This window comes from Scyliorhinus canicula, chromosome 13 (assembly GCF_902713615.1).
Source record: "Scyliorhinus canicula chromosome 13, sScyCan1.1, whole genome shotgun sequence".
NCBI classification, from domain to species: domain Eukaryota; kingdom Metazoa; phylum Chordata; class Chondrichthyes; order Carcharhiniformes; family Scyliorhinidae; genus Scyliorhinus; species Scyliorhinus canicula.
The window spans coordinates 10803210-10824004 of record NC_052158.1 but is presented as its reverse complement, the minus strand read 5'-3'; the positions used below and the strand labels follow the sequence as shown (position 1 = coordinate 10824004).

The window sequence follows — 20795 nt, the reverse complement described above, 5'->3', positions numbered from 1 at the left end:
TGATCGGAGATTCTGGGGGTGAGAGTAGAGCCGTGTCTCAGGGTGGTGATCGGAGGTTCTGGGGGTGAGAGTAGAGCCGTGCCCCAGGGTGGTGATCGGAGATTCTCCGGGTGAGTGTAGAGCCGTGCCCCAGGGCGGTGATCGGAGATTCTGGGGGTGAGAGTAGAGCCGTGCCCCAGGGTGGTGATCGGAGATTCTGGGGGTTGGAGTAGAGCCGTGCCCCAGGGTGGTGATCGGAGGTTCTGGGGGTGAGTAGAGCCGTGCCCCAGGGTGGTGATCGGAGGTTCTGGGGGTGAGAGTAGAGCCGTGCCCCAGGGCGGTGATCGGAGATTCTCCGGGTGAGAGTAGAGCCGTGTCCCAGGGTGGTGATCGGAGGGTCTGGGGTTTGGAGTAGAGCCGTGCCCCAGGGTGGTGATCGCTGGAGGTCGGATTTGGTGGGTGTGCAGGAGGGGAAGAAGGCTGTGACGTCTTGGCTTTCACCTCTCTGATAGCCTGGTGGTGGGTCTTGTTTGGGTGGAGGGCATTAGTGCCACTTACAGCTGAGGCATGGCTGGGGGACTTGGCAGAGTTCCTGCAGTTGGAGAACAATCAGCCCACCATTAGGGAATGGAAGGAGGGGTCCTACTCGAGCTGGATGCCTTCAATGAGCTGGTTGTCGTCAGCAAATAGAGGGGAGGGGGTTGGATAAATCAGGGAAAGGTGGGTCTGGGGACTGGGATAGTTTTATAACTATTATTTAAATTTGTTCGTCCTTTCTGTATGTTGTAAAATTGACGATATTTTGACCAAACATATTTTTTTTTAAGTCCGCCGAATCTTGAAGGAGAGATTCCACTTCAAATCTTCCTTCATCTGTTGATGTTTCCCTGGGTCAGAGTCCCGGGTTGGACCCATAAATATATATAAATCCGCAAGTTTATCTTTCTAAAAAAACAAACTTCACAGGTTGAACCCTCCAAATATCTTCCCTGAACCTGTTGTGTGAAATAGCTTCTTGGCAGTTATGCTACTTTTTGCTTTAATGTGAGCGGCTGACACCATTAGTTCCAGGATCTGGATCTGACACCGAGTTTCCCAAAGGGATTGTAATCAGCAGCGAGTTCAGACTGAATAATAGAATCTCCATCCCGCCCATCCCCGCCTCCTCCCCCTGTCTCTCTTCTGTCAACATTCCCTGGAGCCCAGCCCGCCCCCGAAAGAGTTCAATTATTGCGCTCCGTTAGTCCTTCAGACGGCACTGTCTCATCTCTTCCGGGAGAAGTCGCGAGTTGTGGATAATTTGGAAATCACCGGACAATTTGGAAATCACCGGACTGGGCGTGTCTGACAGATCGAAACTGAAATCGGGTTGAATCAGGAAGTGCTGATGGCTTCCAGACAAGAAGCAGAGAGTTGGATTGAGGAGACAATTTGTCCCATTTGTCTCGATTTTTTCACTGATCCGGTGATACTGGGTTGTGGACACAACTTCTGCCGCTCCTGTATCTCCCAGTGTTGGGAAAAGAATCAGAGAAACTCCTGCCCGGAATGTCGACAGGAGTTTCCGGAAAGAAAACTCATGATAAATCGGGCCTTGGGGATTCTGGCCGAGAAAGCTCGAAATTTAAAGCTGGATCCGAAAGAGAAGAAAAGTAAACTTCACTGTGAGAAACATGAGGAAGAACTGAAGCTGTTTTGTGAAACTGACAAGAAATTGATCTGTCTGATTTGTAGAGATTCGCGGGAACACAAATCTCACAACTTTCTGCCGATTAATGAAGCTGTTGAAATCTACAAGGTAAAAGGTGATATATTTTATCAGCTAATTAATTGATTGCAATATGTTGTTCCAACAAATTTCTTCCATTTTTCCAGATTCAGCTGAAATCTTCTTTAGATTCTCTCAAAGTAAATAAATCGGCGGTTCTACAAACGGAACAGAAACAGAAAGGGAAGATTTCTGAAGTTAGGGTAAGGTCTCCCTGTGCTGATTTTCTGGGATCTCGGTTAGTTTTGTTCCCTTTATCGGGAGACATTAATTATGTTTCACATTTCATTTGGTAGGAACAGTCGAGGAGTCTGCAGACCCACATCACATCCGAGTTCAGTAAAATGCACCAGATTCTCAATGACAAAAAGCAGCGTTTACTCCGAGATCTCAGAGAACAAGAGGAGATGATTCTAGAACCATTGAAGAAAAACCTTCGAGAGATTCGGAGGAATTTAAATTCTATTGAGAAGAATATCTCAATGTTGCAGAAACAGATGGAGCAAAAAGACGAGCTGAAATTTCTGAAGGTGAGGGAATATATTGCGGGTCAGTTCAGTGAATGTCCTAACATAACTGAAATGAATATCGAATTTACTGAAGCCTGAATTAAACCGAATTGTGTCTATTTCTGAAAGTTTCTGCTGTTGAACTACCCGCTCCCACACTGTCTGTAGAATCTCAGGAGTACCGGAACCTCTTGTGAATGAGTTGTCCCGATCTGGACACTTGTTTGCAATTATTTCCTTTGCTCCATTAGTGTAATTTTCTCCTGCAATTGACGTCGTAATTCGGGTCCATTTCCATGCTGGAGTGAGTGGGTGTGTCTAATATGTGGGTGTGAGAGTCAGTGGGCGGGATTCTCTGTTAGCCGACGTCAAATTCGGGAAAGGTGATTGGGTGGAGAATCTGTTCCAATGCCAAAATTGCGGCCGAATTGACGCCAAATCGCAATTCTCCAGCACCTCGACAGCAGCATCAATGTGTTCCGGAACACACATACATTAGACACCGTTTGTATATCATGAACAGGCCTGACTCGCTATTCTCCGGAGCCGCTACAATTCTCCATTTCCGATGAGGCGAGATCCCGATAGCGCTGTTCACTTGTGCTTTTAAAAATCCAGAAACCGGCATCGTGGACGGGCACAGAACACCTTTGCCGCTGGCAAGGCAGCCATGCAGCTGCGCACACCACTAATAGCCCACTTTGAACTTATGCCATGGGTCATATAGGTGTCTCCCAGTCTCCCCCCCCCCCCCCACTCCCCCGCCCAGGTGCATTCTGGCCGCAGCCGACCCCTCGCTGTGAGGGCGGGCTCGAGCATAACCAGTGCCATCTTTTTGGCTGGGATAATTTGGTGTGGGGAGTGGAATGTGTATGTGCGGTTGCAGCTTGTCAGCCTCCCGAATGTCAATCTCGGACTCAGCAAATCCTACACCATTTTTCATTGGAATCAATTGTGTTCCACACGGCACCAGTGCTAGCCCCTTAATAGTCACAGAATCGTTCCAGATGTGGCGCCTGTATTTCTGTCATGAAAGTCCATGAATTCAGTGTTGGCATCAACACTTAGTCTCAGAAAAGGAGAATCCAGCACACTGTGTCTGTGAAGCGGGTTGATGTTGACTCCAGTATCTGACACAAAGATCACTTAATAATATCATCAATTCTACAGCACAGGGGGAAACAATTCTCTCCATCTTGTCTGTGCCGGGTCAGTGAAAGAGATCTCCAATTAGTCCCACTGTCCCAGCTCTTTACCATGTGGGGGAAATTGTTTCATTTATGAATATATCTCCAAATCCCTTTTGAAAATTACCAATGGATGTGTTTTCTCCAGAATTTCAGTCAACACATTCCAATCATTAAATTTCACTGGTAAAATAATTTTTCCTCCTTTTTTTAACAGTGATCTTGAATATTTGTGAACTGAATCCGCCAGATCTCTCTGTTCTTTTATCTCTTTTAATTTATGGTATTTAAGGGCAGCACGGTGGAGCAATGGTTAGCACTCTACCTCACAGTGCCAAGGTCCCAGGTTCGATCCTGGCTCGGGGTCATTTTCCATGTGGAGTTTGCAAATTCTCCCCGTGTTTGCGTGGGTTTCGCCCCCAGAACCCAAAGACGTGCTGGGTAGGTGGATTTGTCACGCTAAATTGCCCCTTAATTGGAAAAAAATGAATTGGGTGCTCTAAATTTTAAAAAAATGAAATAAATAAAACTAATTATGCTATTGGTTTATTTGGTCTCTTCACATTCTTCCTTCCACTTTCACTTTCCACGTCTGTGTGAAATCACATCTGCCCCTGTATCTGTTCATTTCACCATCCTGTTTATCTCCTCCTCAAATCTGTTACTATCATCCTCATTGTTTGTGATTTATTTATTTCAGGTGGGAGTTTCTCGGAAGAGAAGGTAGGACATGCTCTTTACTCAAACTCTGCAGAGTTTGATTATTTTTTTAAATAACTCAGAATTGTGTTATTTTGGATTTTTGTGAATTTCCCTCCTGCTTACAGTTCCAAATTACATTTTAAAGATTTAGTAGTTGGGTGACAATAACTCATTTCGTGATTCCCAGACGAGTGTTTTCATTGTAATATCTTTTAATACAGTGATCAATAAATGTACTCTAATATTGTATTAATTGACACGGTGACATCTAAATAACACAGCCATATTCCAGGACCCACAAGCTGCAATCTGCCTGTGAGGTAGTGACCTTCTGACTGACCCTGAGAGAGTCACACGGTCCATGTTTCCAAGGTGTGGGTTATTCAAACACCTTCGCAGCACCTGACAGGTCTTAGAGAGTCTCACCTTAAAGGAGAACTGGGTTCTATTTTTATACTATAATACAATCTTGCTCTGTCCCAATAACAACCACAACAACAACTTGTATTTTTATAGCGCCTTAAACATTTTAAAAGTCCCAAAGTGCTGAACAGGAGCATTAGAACTTAGAAAACAAAAAACTTGAGACCGAGCCACATAAAGAGATATTAACACAGATGACTGAACAAGATTTTAGACCTTGTCTTAAAGGAAAATTAGAAATAGAGAGAGCACGACTATTAGGGAAGAATTTCCAGAGATTGTGGCACCGACATCTGAAGGCCTTGCCACCAATAGCCGAGCAAAGATAGTCAAGAGGCCAGAATTAGAGCAGCTCAGTGAGGATTGTGTGTATCTTCCCAATGTGGGTGATGTATTGGTAACTAATCTGTTATCAGACTATGAATCTTTTTTTGGACATGGGTGTTTCCTGTCTCTGCTCCTTCATTTCCAAGTTATCTTTTGCTCAGTTATAAAACATTTTACTTTCACTCATGTGAAGAGTGCTAATAGATGGGAATGGTGGGAGAGGTTGATAATTCAAATAATTTCTCACATAAATTACATTTTCTAACAAGGAATGATTTCTGACGAACTGTTTAATATTTACAGGATGAGTGATGCCGATCCGTCACTCTCAGTATCTGCTGCCGCCCTACCCATTAAAAAGTTTAATGGCCCGTTACAGTACACAATGTGGAGAGAAATGATAAACTCCATTAATCCAGGTAAAACTCGGATATAAATTTTTCTGATTATAAATCCACTTGGGAATGGAGAAACGAGTCTCCAAGGTCCCGGATTAGATTTTCACATTTCTGGCTATTAATCCCTGGAGCCTCTCCATTCTCGTATGTTACTTTTTGTGGATTCCTCTGTAAAAGTGTTTAAAACCATCTGTGCTGTGTGTTAAAGTAGTAAAGGGATCGTATAACAAGAGAAATAGAGGACCAATCTCTGAATGGGAAACCCAATATCTTGAGTCTGGGCAATCTGCTTTTGACATTTTGTGAAACCTTTTAACAATGTTGTCATGACATCCTGGGCTAGTGCACGGTCAATCCCAGCCCCACTTGACCCAGAGTTGCAACTCAATTTAAGTAACCAATAATTCTTAGTAAAATACCCAAAGTCTTTGGCCATTGATTGCCCAATTATTACAGTCACCAGGCTTGTAAATTTAAACACAATTACTTTTAATTTGGAATAAGAGCTATTATGAAATATGCAGCAAATACAACAGGGTAACTATTATCTAATTCTTACTCCCCCACTTTGATGTGCCTCCACCCTCTATATAAAGAGGAGAGGGGGAAAATAATAATAAGAGGAAAAACAATCTTTGTTACAGATAGTTATCCTTTAAGCAGATTTTCCTTCAAAGTGAGCTGTCAGCTCCAGGTCTCCATTTGCAGAGTAATGGTTTTCACTGTGGACTCATTCGGATCAGTTCAGAAATGCAGAAAATCACAGCTTTTCTGAACAGAGAGCGAGAGAGCGCGCGTGAGAGAGGAGAGGAGTTAGTTCCCCTGAGTGTTCAGGATTCATACCGAGCTCCATGGGTCTCTGAAAATCATTCCACTCGAGTAGGATCCAATCACCACCTGTTGCCAGGCAGAATAAGACATTTTGATCAATTTGTTGGCCACAAGCCAATCAATCGCATCGTGTTCCATCCCAACTCTTGGGTGCTGAGTAGTCTGGGTCTTGCTGTCCAAAGCTAGCAGCACCATATAATTTTTTGCAACGTTTTGAATTCTTCCTTCTCTCTGCTGCATGACTGAAAGATATATGTCCATTGAGCATCCATGGATCAAAAATGATTTTGCCACAAATATAGAAAGGGGAAATAAGGGAATCAGGAAGGACCCTTCATGAAGGACCCTTAAAATGAATTATCAGGAAGATCTGGGAATATTGAAGAGAATGTGTTAAAAGGCAGCTAATATGGCAGGTGGAATTAGACTCCTTAATCGTGAGGAGGTGAGTCTGCACTGAAAAAGGAAGGACACCAGGGGATCCTACCAAACTGGTGGGCAGCACGGTAGCACAAGTGGATAGCACTGTGGCTTCACAGTGCCAGGGTCCCAGGTTCAATTCCCTGCTGTGTCACTGTCTGTGCAGAGTCTGCACGTTCTCCCTGTGTCTGCGTGGGTTTCCTCCCGGTGCTTCGGTTTCCTCCCACAGTGCAAAGATGTGCAGGTTAGGTAGATTGGCCATGATAAATTGTCCTTAGTGACCAAAAAGGTTAGGAGGGGTTATTGCGTTACGGGAATAGGGTGGAAGTGAGGGCTTAAGTGGGTCGGTGCAGACTCGATGGCTGGGAATGGCCTCCTTCTGCACTGTCTGTTCTGTGTTCTATTCATGATTCAAAAGTACAGAGAAGATGAACATTCATAGTTTTCACACAAGTCACTGTTTGCAAGAAAGTAGGGTAACATCAAATTTCGAAAAGGGAGGGTGACACAGCAGTTTGGATTGGCTGATGTTGATTTTTTGAGTGACCTCATTGATGGATCAGTTAATGAACCAGTGAATTCCCTGCTCACTATTAATTTGATCAGCGGCCCAATCCATTCTGCACATTGAGGTACAGAGTAATGTCTCTGGGCAAATCTTCACAGGTTTATAGTGTGAAAGAGTGTTCAATGGTTCTTTCCAGAGTGTTGGGGAATAGGTGGGGGAGTGGGGGGTTGTGAAGAGGAAAGTGAGGTGATCTTTCAGTGAGGGATGGGATAGCTTGATTATAGGATCCTCAGAAATAGGACATGGAATGTGCCATTCCTCCCCTCGATTCTGCTTTCCCATTCGATATGACCGTGGCGCACTGACTGTGGCCTTAACCCTACCTTTGCCTCTTCTCGATAACCCTGAACTGCCTTGTTGGTCAAAAATCTATCTTACTCAGCCCGACTGGATGCTATGGCCCAGTTTCCACTGCTCCCTCTGAAAGTGAGTTCCAAAGGCTAACATCTTTCTGGGAGAGGAAATTCCTCCTCATCTCTGTTTTTGAAGGAAGACAGACTCCTTATTTATAAACTATGGCCACAGGTTCGAAATTCCCCCACAAGAATAAACATCCTTCCCAGCACTTCCCCAGTCAAACTCCAGCAGAAATATTTCAACAAGATCATCTTTCATTTTCCAAAACATCAAGAATATAAGTCTAACCTGCCAAATCGTTCCTCATAAGAAACTTCCTTCATCTCAGGAATCGCCCTCATGAACATTCGCTGAAAAACTAGGAAGGCAAGTATAACTTGTAAGCAGCCCAAAACAGTACTTTTACTCTCACTAATGTCCTGTACAGCCTTATAATAAAGACCAGTATTCCATCTGGTTTCCTAATGACTTTTGTACCTGCACGGGGCGATTGGGTGGAGTTGAGGCCACAATAAGATCAGCCGCAATCCTATTGAATGGTATAGCAGGTTCGTGGAAAGAAATGGCCTACCCATGGACTAATTTTTGTGTTCTTGTTCTTACCTTTTGTGATTAATGTACAGGTTCCCCCTGTACTCCAGCATTCTGAAATTTCTCTGCACTTAAGTAATATTCTACTTTTCAATTCTTCCTGACACAGTGGACAACATCACATTTTCCCACATTAAACCCTAGATGCCAATTTTTCTCGCATACTTAACCTCTTCATATCCCTTTACAAACTCTTTGAATCACCCTCATAACTCGCTTTCCTACCTATTGCTTCATCACCTAATTTGGCCCAAGACAGACAAAGCAATTTGTCACAATTCTCCAGGAAACATCAAGGATCTCAAACAGGATTGCAAAAAGGTGGGTGCCTAGGAAACCCAAGATGCCTGGTGGGAAGCAGTCAAAGGAAATATGAAGGGGTTGCTTTTCCTTAAAAGTTTTTGTGAGGACCATGAAGAATCTAGAACAAGTTTGTAGAGTCAAACAGAAAGTAATTTTATTTAAAACACTGTGTATAAAGTACCAGCAGTTCATCACTGGGTTCCCTCTCCAGAATCCCCCCCCCCCCACCTCATTGGGGGAGCTCGTATTCCTCAAGGAACATGGGGTAGCCAATTGTCCTCAGTCAATAGGATCCAGGCAGGTTATAACCAAGGTGTTCAGAAGGTAAAAGAGAGAGAGAGAGAGAGACAGACAGACAGAAGGAAATGTCCTGACTCCAGAAAAGTATGTAGAAACTGCTCCTGATGATTCTGGATGATAACAAGGAAGGTCTGAGGGGTCATCATGAATCATTCTTTGCTGCAGAGACCTCCCAAGATTAATCATCCATTCCCAAGTCCACCTACTTTTCATATTCCAAAGGTTACAGAGAGACAATCACAGGGACAGACCTCTGTGATCAACAGCCTGAAGGAAGAAACTGATTCAGTGACATCATCAGTCTGATATACTGATGTTCAGCAAATCCTTTTGTGCCAGATTATTTGACACAAAGCCCACAGACAGCATGGCATCGCTGTCCTCCGATCGTAGATGACAGTACGCAGGAGAGTCTGGAACATAGGATTTAGAAGCAGGAGGAGGTCATTCAGCCTTCGAGCCTGCTCTACCTTTCTTTAAGATCATGGCTGATCATCAAGTTCCTGCCTCCCCCCATATCCCTTGATCCCTTTACCCCCAAGAGCTATATCCAATTCCTTCTTGAAATTACACAACATTCTCGCCTCAACTACTCTCTGTGGTAGCGAATTCCACAGATTCATCACTCTCTGAGTGAAGAGATTTCTCCTCACCTCAGTCCAAAAAGCTTGACCCCCTTACCCTCAAACTATGACCCCTAGTTCAGGACTCGCCCACCATCAGGAACATTTATTCTGAATCTACCCTACCTAATGCTGAAGAATTTTATATAGAATTTACAGTGCAGAAGGAGGCTATTCGGCCCATCGAGTCAGCACCGGCTCCTGGAAAGAGCACCCTACCCAAGGTCAACCCTATCTCCACCCTCCACTACATCCCCATAACCCAGTAACCCCACCCAACACTAAAGGCAATTTTGGACACTAAGGGCAATTTATCATGGCCAATCCACCTAACCTGCACATCTTTGGACTGTGGGAGGAAACCGGAGCACCCAGAGGAAACCCACGCACACACGGGGAGGATGTGCAGGCTCCGCACAGACAGTGACCCAGCGGGGAATCGAACCTGGGACCCTGGAGCTGTGAAGCGATTGTGCTATCCACAATGCTACCATATAAGTTTCTATGAAATCCCCTCTCGCTCTTCAAAACTCCAATGAATATAATCCTAACTGACTTTGCCTCTCCTCATATGACGGTCCTGCTATCGCAGGAATGAGCCTGGTAAACCTTTGCTGCACTCCCTCCATAGCAAGAACATCCTTCCTCAGATAAGGACAGCAAAAGTGCACAGAAAACCACCAACTCCAGGCGAGCTGACAACAGGTGCCAGCTCCTTGAAGGGAAATGACAGTTCACCAGGTCAGTTGTGTTTGACTCTGTGGGACTCGATCAGTCCAGGTCGGCTGGGAGTGTGTGAGTGTGCTTCTGACTGACAAGATTTCAGATTCCATGAGAAAAGGCATCATCACCTTCACCTACAAGTGGAAGCAGAGAGAGGAATTCAAAATTGGTGACATTTCACTGCTTAACATGGACAACAGAATTTAGGCTAAGGTCATCAATCGAGTCACGTCTGCTCTAGAGTTGGTGATCTACTTTGATCAGACCTCTGCTGTATCCGGAAGGAAGATCTCTGATAGCCTTGTGCTCCTCAGGGATACAATCACCTATATGTGGGACAGAATGTAGACACCTGCCTCATCAGCTTGGACCAGGAGAAGGCCTTTAACAGAATATCACACACCCAAATGACCAATATCCTTCAAAGTGGATTGATATTATCTCCTAAATGAAATTTGAGGAGTAAATCTGCAAATGGATCCAACTGCTCTGTACAAGCAACAATACCACAATTTCAATCAATGTTTTGAAACTGAAAAGCTTTCCAGTTAAATCTGGAGTCAGACAGGGCTGTATTCTCTCTCCAATCTTGTTCCTGTGCTGTCACCTCCTGTTAAATTCCTTCTCAGATTTTTAAGCCCCTTTTCAAAATCCCCAATCTCGATCCCCCTGTACTTATAATTGATCTCTGACCTTACATTCTCTACAAAGTCTTCCAGAAATGAGCACTTCTGAAATAAATGTCCAATTTTCCTGCACATGGATGTTTGAACCACAGCAACCAGATTTTCATCCCGATCACAGCCCAGAATTGATCCAATAAATGACACACATAACGAGTATAATCCATTATCCCTCCTCATCCCTCTGAACCTCTCTGCAAACATTGACATGGTCAACACCACCATTCTCCTCCAAACAATCTCCTCTATTGTCCGACTCTGCGGCTCTGTCTTTATTTGGTTCCACACTTGTCGAATCTATCACAGTCAGAGTATCACCAGCAATAGTTTCACTTCTCACCTCCATACACAGTCTCAAAGACCGAGTCTCAAACCTTTATGCTTGATGGTCTACTTTCTCTGATCTACTTGTTGCCACCTAGTAACCTCACCCGCCAAAACAGGGAGTTTTCAGATGGCACCCAGTTCTATCTCTCCATTACATCTCTTGACGCCCCCCCCCCCCACTTTTGTTTTAAATTTAGAGTACCCACTTGATTGCTACCTCTGTCACATTCAATCCCAACACGACTGATGAACAGTGGTAGCAACATCAGTAAGACGCACTGCAGAAACTCACCAAGGCTTCTTAGGCAGCACCTTCCAAATCCATGATCTCTAACATCTCAGAGGACAAGAGCAGCAGTACCTGGACATGCCACCACCTGGTGGTATGTCCAGGTATTGCTGCTCTTGTCCTCCGAGATGGTAGCGATCATGGGTTTGGAGGGTGCTGCCTAAGAAGCCTTGGACGTTCCCCTTTAAGCCACATACTCTGCAGACTGGGGGCTGGTTTAGTGGGCTAAACAGCTGGCTTGTAATGCAGAACAATGCGTGGGTTCAATTCCCGTACCGGCCTCCCTGAACAGGTGCCAGAATGTGGTGACTAGGGGCTTTTCACAGTAACTTCATTGAAGCCTACTTGTGACAATAAGCAATAATTATTATTGTAAATATATCGCCATTCTTTCACTGTCACTGGGTCAAAATACTGGAACTTCCTCCCTAACAGTACAGTAGGTGTACCTATACCTTATGGACTGCAGCAGTTCAACAACACAGCTCACCACCACCTTCTCACACCCCTGCTCACTCTCCACCTCCATCCTATTTAGTCCCTTCCCCTCAATCCTCTTTTCCTTTCCCTTCTTGCTCCCCGATTCTCTCTGCCCTCCCAGTTTGCTCACAACAACCTTCCCTTCCTCTGCAGTTTTCTCTCTTCCCCTCCCATTCCTCTGCCCTCTTCTCCTTCCCCACCCCACCACCCCCACCTTCTGCCCAGGATCCGCAGCTCTTCTCCCCATCTCACACATGGGCTGTGCCCGCGAGCTCACTCAGTGACCCAGAGACGGGATCAAATCTGGGACCTCGGCGCTGTGAGGCAGCAGGGCTAACCACTGTGCCACCGTGCTGCCCTAAAAGTTTAAAGTTATTGTACCCAATGTCTGCATTTCAAATGTCTCTCACCGTTACTCGATGATCTGATGAACGTACCGTGACAGCTTCAAAGGTTTGTGAAGCTGCCCCCCCCACCAGGTCCTTCTGTTCTTGCAGCCCCCTCATACAAGGCTGGCCTTGCCAGCTATGTTAGGGTAGTGGTGATGGTGATGGCAATCCAGAAAGCAGGAAACAAACTCCCACCTTGGGTTGTTATGTAATTGAATTTAGTTTTTACTGGATGAAATGACACAGGTTGGAGTTATATTCTCTGGGATTGAAAAGGTTAAGGGCTGGCTTGATCACAGTTTTACAGATAATATGGGGAACAGGTAGAGTCGATATTCACTGGGCTGGATTCTCCGCCCCGCCGCATTTCTGCTTCACCCCACCCGGCGGGATGCTCCGTTACCTGAGACCTCGGCGCCATGAGGCAGCAGTGCTAACCGCTGCGCCACCGTGCTGCCCCCCAGTTCAATAATAATGTTTTATTACTGTCACAAGTAGGCTTACATTAACACTGCAGTGAAGTCACTGTGAAAAGCCCCTAGTCGCCACATTCCGGCGCCTGTTCGGCTACACAGAGGGAGAATTCAAAATGTCCAATTCACCTAACAAGCACGTCTTTCGGGACTTGTGGGAGGAACCCGGAGCACCCGGAGGAAACTCACGCAGACACGGGGAGAATGTGCAGACTCCGCACAGGCAATGACCCAAGCCGGGGTCAGTGAATAACAGTTTGTGTTCAGTTGTTTTAAGTTTAAGGAGTTGGGGGCAGCAGTTGTTGGCAGCAGCTCAGCTGAGGAGCTGGGACTGATTGTGTTTAGCTGATGGAGTAGAACTGCTGTCAACAGAAGTAGACCATTCAGCCCTTTGTGCTCGCTCCTCTATTCAGTGAGATTGTGGCTAATCTTCTTCAACACCATTTTCCTGCACTATCCCCATTTCCATTATTTAATATGTAGAAATCTCTCTATCTCTGTCTTGAACATAGTCAATGACTTCGCCTCCACAGCCTCTGAGGCAGAGAATTCTAAAGATTCACCACACTCTGAGAGAAGAAATTCCTCCTCATACCAGTCCTAAATAACCTGCCCCTTATTCCCAAAAGCAGGAACAGAGGAGAGAGAATGAATGCAGAGAATGGAGAGTGCATGGGGAGAATGGAATAGGGGAGCAGGGGACAAAGAGTATTGGAGGAGCGAGAGATTGAAAGTGGTAAGGGGAAAGTGATTCTACACACTCCAACCATGCAAAGATCTTTCTTGTATTTACCCTGTGAAGACCGTTGGGAATTTGCTACATTTTAAAAAGATCACCCCTCCAAAGACTAAATGCCCTGTCGATTTAGTTTTTTCCTCGTAGGACAATGCCTCCATTCCAGGAATTAATTCAGTGAAACTTTGTTGAACTCAGTCTATGGTAAGTATATCATTCCTTACTTGAGAAATTTAAACCTGCACACAGGTATGGCCTCACCAAGGTTTGATATAATTTCAGTAAAATATCTTTACTCCTGTACTCAAATCCTCTTTTAATAAGAACCAGCATACCATTTGCCTTGCTAATATCTTGCTGTACCTGCATGTTAGCTTTCAGTGACGCATGAGCAAGGACAGCCAGGTCCCTTTGAAGTTCAACACTCCCCAGCCTCTCATCATTTCAGAAATTCTCTATTTCTGTTTTACTTTCCAAACTGGATAACCTCAATTCCCCACATTAAATTTCATCGGCCACATATGCCCACTAGTTTAGCCTCCCAAATCCCCTTGAAGCACCTTTGCAACATCCTCACAATTCACACTTCCACCTAATTTTGTCTCATCTACAAACTTGGAAATATTGCACTTGATCCCCACATCCAAATCATTGACATAGATTGTGAATAACTGGGCTGCAAACACTGATCCTTGTTTTACCTCACTGGCAACAGCCTGCTCACCTGATCCATTTGTTCCTACTATCTGTCCGTTAACTAGTTCTCAATCCATGCCAGTATATTCCACCAAATTTCATGTGCTCTCATTTTGTTTACTGACCTCTTGCGTGGCTTATCAAAAGCTTTCTGAAAATCTAAATACAGCACATCCACCAATTGCAGATTACCTATTCTGCCAATTAAATCCTTCAAATATTCCGACAGTTTATGATTTCCAATCTATGTTGACCCTGCCCAAATCTACCATTCTATGTCATCTTATCACGCCCTTTCTAATAGAGTCTATAATCCCCTAGGACTGATGTTGGGCCAACAGGTCTGATTTCCCCCTTTTCCCTCTCCCTCCTTTCATAAATATTATGGTTACATTTGCACCTTCCAACCTGCAGGAACAATTCCTCCTCTATCAACGCTCTGGGATGTAGATCATGAGCAGATGCAGATCATTAGCAAAGATATATTAAGTATGGGGGATGTATTTACTTCAAGTCCCATTAATGCCTCTGACACTTCTTCTAAATACAGTACTAATATCTTGCAGTTCCTCGTTAATACATATCTTTTGACCACCATGATTTCTGGAATATTTTTGATTGTAATCATTGACATTTAGGCGGGTTAATGAACAAACAAACTTATAAACATTTGAAATAGGAGCAGAAGTTGATTATTAAACCCTGTTCCATCATTCAATAAGATCACAGCTGACCTGTGAGTCTTCAGTTCCAGATTCCCATCTATCCCCGATAACCTTAAATTCTTGTTGGGAAAGATAATCAATCTACCTCCACCATAAAAATATTCAGTGACCCTGATTCCACTACCTTCTGAGGCAGAGAGTCTCACGTCCATCTCAGAGCAACAATTTCTCGTCATGACTGACCTATCAGGTGACCCCTAATTTTCAAACATTGCCCCCTAGTTCCAGACTCACCCACAAGTGGAAACAGCTTTTAAATGTCCACCCTGTCATTACCATTCAGGAACCATTACCATTTTGCACTTCAATCAAGCCACCCCTCACTCTTCTTAACTCCAGTGGCAACAAGCCCAACCTTTCCAACTATACTCCCAAGACAAACCACTTGTTGAAGGTGTCAAACTAGTAAACCTCCTTTAGATCGCCCCAAATGCATTTGCATCCTTGCTTAAATCAGGAGACTAAAATTGCACACAGTATTCAAAGTGGAGTCTCACCAATTCCCTGTATAACTGAAGCATAGGATCCTTACTTTTATGTTCAATTGCTCTTTTCTTTGGCCTTGGTTACATGCTGCAGCTATATCTTAACATTTATGGCTCATGAACAAGAACACCTAAATCTCTCTGCACCTCAGCATTCTGCAGACATTCTCCATATTGAGAAAGGTCATGTTCTCCACCTTGGTCTGCTATTAACACAGTTTTTGCCACAGTTTTCCTGTTAACTCATATGTGAATATAAGATAGATTGTACTGACTGTTCACTGTAGAGTCATAGATGCTTACAGCATGGAAACAGGCCCTTTGGCCCAGCTTGTCCATGTTGCCCAGTATCTATCACTAAGCTAGTCCCACTTGCCTGCATTTAGCCCATGTCCCTCTATACCCACCCTGCCCATCTAACTGTCTGTTTCTTAAAGGAAAAAAATTGTACCCACCTCTACCACTGCATCTGGCAGCTCATTCCAGATGCTCACCACCCTGTGTGTGGAAAACATTTCCCCTCTGGTCTCTTTTGTATCTCTTCCCCCCCCCCCCCCCCCCAACCGCCCCCCCCCCCCTCACCTTTAACCTATGCCCTCTAGTTCTAGACTCCTCTACCTTTGGTTGACTCTTGAATAGCAAATTATTTTGTTTGTTTCAAACCATGGAATCTTATGATTTTATTCTCTTACTAGATCTACCAACAAAAAATATAATGGTCCTTAACCATATCATAACCACATTTGCTGGTTATTGTTCAGGAATGTTATGAATTTGGGGATCTGGTCTGGCATTGTGCGAAGAGGAACTGTAGAACTGTATGGTACAAAGGGATCTGGGTGTCCTGGTACATGAATCATAAAAGGTTTGTCAGCAGGTACAGCAAGCGATCAGGAAAGTAAATGAGATGCTTATTGCAAGGAGAATCAACTATAAAAATGATGCAACAGCTGTACAGGGCCTTAGGCGAGGCCACATCGGGAGTGCTGTGTACCATTTTGGTCTCCTTATTTGTTATATTATACAATTACATGAGAAGCAGTTCAGAGATGGTTCACTCGCCTGATTCCTGGGGTGAAGGGGTTATCTTATGATGAAAGGTTGAGCAGGTTGGGCCAACACCCATTGGGGTTTAGGAGAATGAGAGGTGATCTTATTGAAACATATAAAACACTGAGGTGACTGGGTCAGGAAATATATTCAATCAGATCAGCCATGATCTTACTGAATGGTGGAGCAGGCTCAAGGGGCTGAATGGCCTCCTCCTCTTAATTCTTGTGTTCTTGTAATGTAATTTCTGTCTGGTATTTTACAGGCTCGGATTGTGTACAACCTGTGCAGTGACATTGAAACATCACTCCTCACCCCCACCCCTGCTGTGCTCTCTCCAATTCTTTCTTTCCTTCCCCTCTGTTCCCTCAACTACAACATTATCTTTCCCTTCCCTCTCCTCACAATTTCTAATCCATCTCACATTCTCTCTCTCTTACTGCCCTGCTTTCTCACTGTGTCCACTCCCTACACTTCCTATCCCTCACTGTCTTCCTGACTGACATTACTCCCTCTTTTCCCCTTTCCTTCCCTCCAACCGTACATTCTCTTTCCCCTTTTCCTCACCCTCTGTTACACCAACACATGCTCTCTCTCTGTATAACCTGGTCTGGTTACATCTGCCCTTCCCCCAATCTCTTTCCCTCTCCCTGCCAAGCACTTATGCTCTTCCTTCTTGCTTAATCTAACATTTTCCCTCCCACTGTCTACCTTCTTTCCTCCCACTCTCCCTCAGCCCCTTCCACCTTCACACACTTTCTCCCATTTGTCTCCTTCACTCTTCCTTCATCATTCCGCTGTACTCCCCCCTCTCCCCCAATCCTGCCCTCCTCACGTTCTCTCCCTTCCCCCTCCTGCATTTTCATCCCCTGCCTCATTATCTCTCCCTCCTACTGTTGCTAACCTTCCATCTTTCTCTTTTTCAGGTGCTCTAACTTTTGCATTTATCCCTCAGCTCTCTCTTTCACCCCCACCCTCTCCCTGCTACCCTGCTCCCTCTACTCCTCCACCTCGATCTCTCACATGCTACTACATTCCCTGTCACAGTCCTGCTCTCGCTACTGCTTCCAAACTCTCAATCCAGCTCTCCATCGCCCCTCTCTACCTCTCTTTCACTCTTCCTCGATACCTACTCACTTCCTTTATCCACTTTCTGGCTCTACTACTTTGACCTCTCTCCCCCACTTGACCTCTCCCTCTCCAAGCTCTACCTAACCTATCCTTCTGCTATCTACCCCTCCCTCTCTCTCACCTCTCACCCACTCTCTAAATCACTGACTGTGTTATTTTAACTTTTCCCCCAGCTCCAGCCTCTCTGACTGTGGATCCGGACACAGCAAATCCCTGGCTCATCCTGTCTGAGGACCGGACCAACGTAAGATCCAGAGATAAATGGCAGCCACTTCCTTACACCCCAAAGAGATTTGATTCCTGCCTCTGTGTCCTGGGATCAGAGGCATACACATCAGGGAGACATTACTGGGAGGTGGATGTGGGGCAGAGGACTCGATGGGGTCTGGGAGTGGCCCGAGAGTCTGTGGACAGGAAAAGTGGAATCCCCCTGATCCCTGAGACTGGATTCTGGATTGTGAGGCTGAGTCCTGGAAGAGGGTATTTTGCCGCCGCTTCCCCATCTGATATCCCCCTCAACCCGGGTGTGAATCCCGGGAAGATCGGGGTTTTCCTGGACTATGAGGGGGGACAGGTGTCGTTTTACAATGCGGACAACATGTCCCATCTCCACACTTTCACCCACACTTTCACTGAGAGAATCTTTCCATTCTTCAGTCCGGGATGGAATAACGACGGGAAAAACTCGGCCCCGCTGACAATCTGCGGGATTAAAGATCACTAACAGATCCATCCCATAATTTCACACCATCTCCCTGCCTCCTGCCAGCTGTAAACTGCTGGGTGTGTGGGTCTCAGTCACAGGGGGTGCGGATGGTTCAAATGGTTCCTGAGCTCAGGGTGATTACAGCTGAGTGACAATAATGTTTTGGTGAGTTTGGTTTTTGTTTCCTTACTCGGTGAGGAGCAACAAACACGCGGTAACCTTTCCAGTGACTCCTGTAAAATAGATTAAAACCCCCAAGATAATGGAGAATAAGCAAAGCGCAGAGACGATGGAGAATTCAAACACAGACAGAAATAAACTAAGGATCTCAGACTCCAGGTTGGAAGTTGGACGTTAAGAGGGGCAGGGAAGAGGAACTAGGATGAGATTGATCACCAATGGCAATGAAATGACAAAGGAGAAAATCCAAGGGCAGGAAAATTAAATAATACCCAGGTAGTACAAATTAGAAATCAGGCGCCGCAATGTGGCGACTAGGGGCTTTTCACAGTAACATCATTGAAGCCTACTCGTGACAATAAGCGATTTTCATTTCATTTCATTTTTCAAATAGAAGCAAAATCAACAGGGAACAGGCAGGAGAATCAGAAACACTCACAAACCAGGAGTTGGAAATGAACAAAACATTTGACAGCCTGGAGTGTTTAAAGGTGTGAAGAGAGAAACCAGGTTAACATTCCTGGTATAAACCCTGTATGGGAACTAGGAACTGAAAGATCAGCAAGGACCTCTGTGGGGCTGGGGGAAAGAAGGAGGGAGAGAGAAGAAACAAATAGAAGCTCAATTGTAAGAGAGGAACTTACTGGGTAGAATGAGCTGTGAACTGCAGGAAGCCGGTGACCTTCCTGCCTGTAATGTTGCTCCACAGTCGGAAGGTGGCGATAGATCACCGTGTTTGAGATGAATCAGTTCAGTGATTCTCAAACTGGGGTCTCTTCAGGAGGTCCAATTTCTTCAGATTGTGTGAGGGAGAGCGAGAGACAAGAGAGAGAGAGCATTGAAAAAATCTCAACTGTTACACTTTGTATAAGTTCCCAGGAGTTAGTGTTAGTTCTGCATTGAGCAGCTGTCAATATTTCCATCCCAAACCTCCCGAATCCTCTCCCTTCTTCACGGTGATGGACATTTCACTGTCATGGTTTTCAGCGGTGAGTCTCACATTGACTTTCAGTAGGAGGGGAGGGGAGGGGAGGTGGGAGACCAGCTGCTGCTGTGATACTCGCTGTCTTCAGTTTGGGCTCAGGCAGTGGGTAAGTGCCGTTATCGAGCTGCCCGGCCTGCAGAGTATTTCCATCATTCTCTGTTTATATTAATCTCCAATTGGTTTGCTTCTTGTAATCATGATAAATCTGTCAGTTTGACTCACTTCAAACTCTCACCGTGTTTTAATAATGTAACTTCCTTGTGTGATTAAATAACACTGACAAACTGGACTGGGTTTGTACAGGTCTGTAAATATTGCCCAAAATGTCATGTTCCAGTAGATACTCTGTAATACAATTTTAGGGGAAGAAACACGTGTTTCTGGGAGTTTTTATTTTACATTAAAACAGGAAGAGGCCTTGTGACAGATTAAGGATGTAAATTACAGATTAAGGATGTAAATTATGTGACACTGCTGTGAACACTGATTTGACCGTCTGTCTGTATTGAACATGACATGTGAAATGATGGAGTGTGTATATTACCAGGTAATGTTTAGCCAGTTGAAATACAGTTCAGTCGCTGCGCTAGAATGTTAGTGGAGTCAGTTAGACTCACTTCAAACTCTCACTGTGTTTCAATAATGTAACTTCCTTATGTGATTTAATAACACTGACAAACTGGACTGAGTTTGTACAGGTCTGTAAATATTGTCCAGAATGTTATGTTCCAGTGGGTAATCTGTAATAAAATTGGAGGGAAGCAAACTCTTGTTTCTGGGAGTTTTTATTTTACATTAAAACAGGACTTTCCTCGAGACAGTTTAAAGATGTAAATGCTGTGACACTGCTGTGAACACGGATTTGACAGTCTGTCTGCATTGAACATGATATGTGAACTGTATGACATGAACAGATAATGTTGGTGGGCAGCATGGTGGTGTCGGGGGTCCAATTACATTTGTAAAATGATTCTTCAAACCAATTAATCTGAGAACCACTGGAATAGAAACAGTTTTTCTCAAAGTTTGCACAGTTCAGTATTAAATCCAAGAAGCAGAAACTCAACATGTTGTTTGTCACTGAGCAAGGTAGCTGGGTTTGAGGTGAGGAAGGAGCAGTGCTCCGAAAGCTAGTGATTCAAAACAAACCTATTGGCCTTTAACCTGGTGCTGTAAGTTGCATGAAGATGTTGGTGTATTGAGGTGCAAATTTGGTCCCATGGCTGTTTGTATATCTGGATGAAGAATTTGTCGAAGGTGAAGACGTTGTGATCCAAGATGATGCAGATGAGTTGTAGAATTGCGTCTGGAGATTGACAGTTGGCGGTGTTGAGTACTGAGGCTGTTGCAGCAATTCCGTCGTCATGGGGGATGATGTGAGTGCCGAGAAGTCCATTGTGACGAGGAATGTTTTGGTTCAACTGGTCCATGGATGTTGAGTTTCTATAAGT

The 20795-nt window shown here is 44.7% G+C and overlaps 1 protein-coding gene across 1 annotated transcript; it reads left to right on the top strand.

Moving 5' to 3' along the window:
• Positions 1 to 1314: 1314 nt before the first annotated feature.
• On the top strand, positions 1315 to 20110 carry LOC119975737 (nuclear factor 7, brain-like). The gene is made up of 6 exons (XM_038815565.1): positions 1315 to 1777; positions 1855 to 1950; positions 2044 to 2277; positions 4144 to 4166; positions 5199 to 5314; positions 17647 to 20110. The coding sequence occupies exons 1-6, from the start codon at positions 1367 to 1369 to the stop codon at positions 18195 to 18197; spliced, it is 1431 nt and encodes a 476-aa protein (XP_038671493.1). The 5' UTR covers positions 1315 to 1366; the 3' UTR covers positions 18198 to 20110.
• The last annotated feature ends 685 nt before the right edge of the window (positions 20111 to 20795 follow it).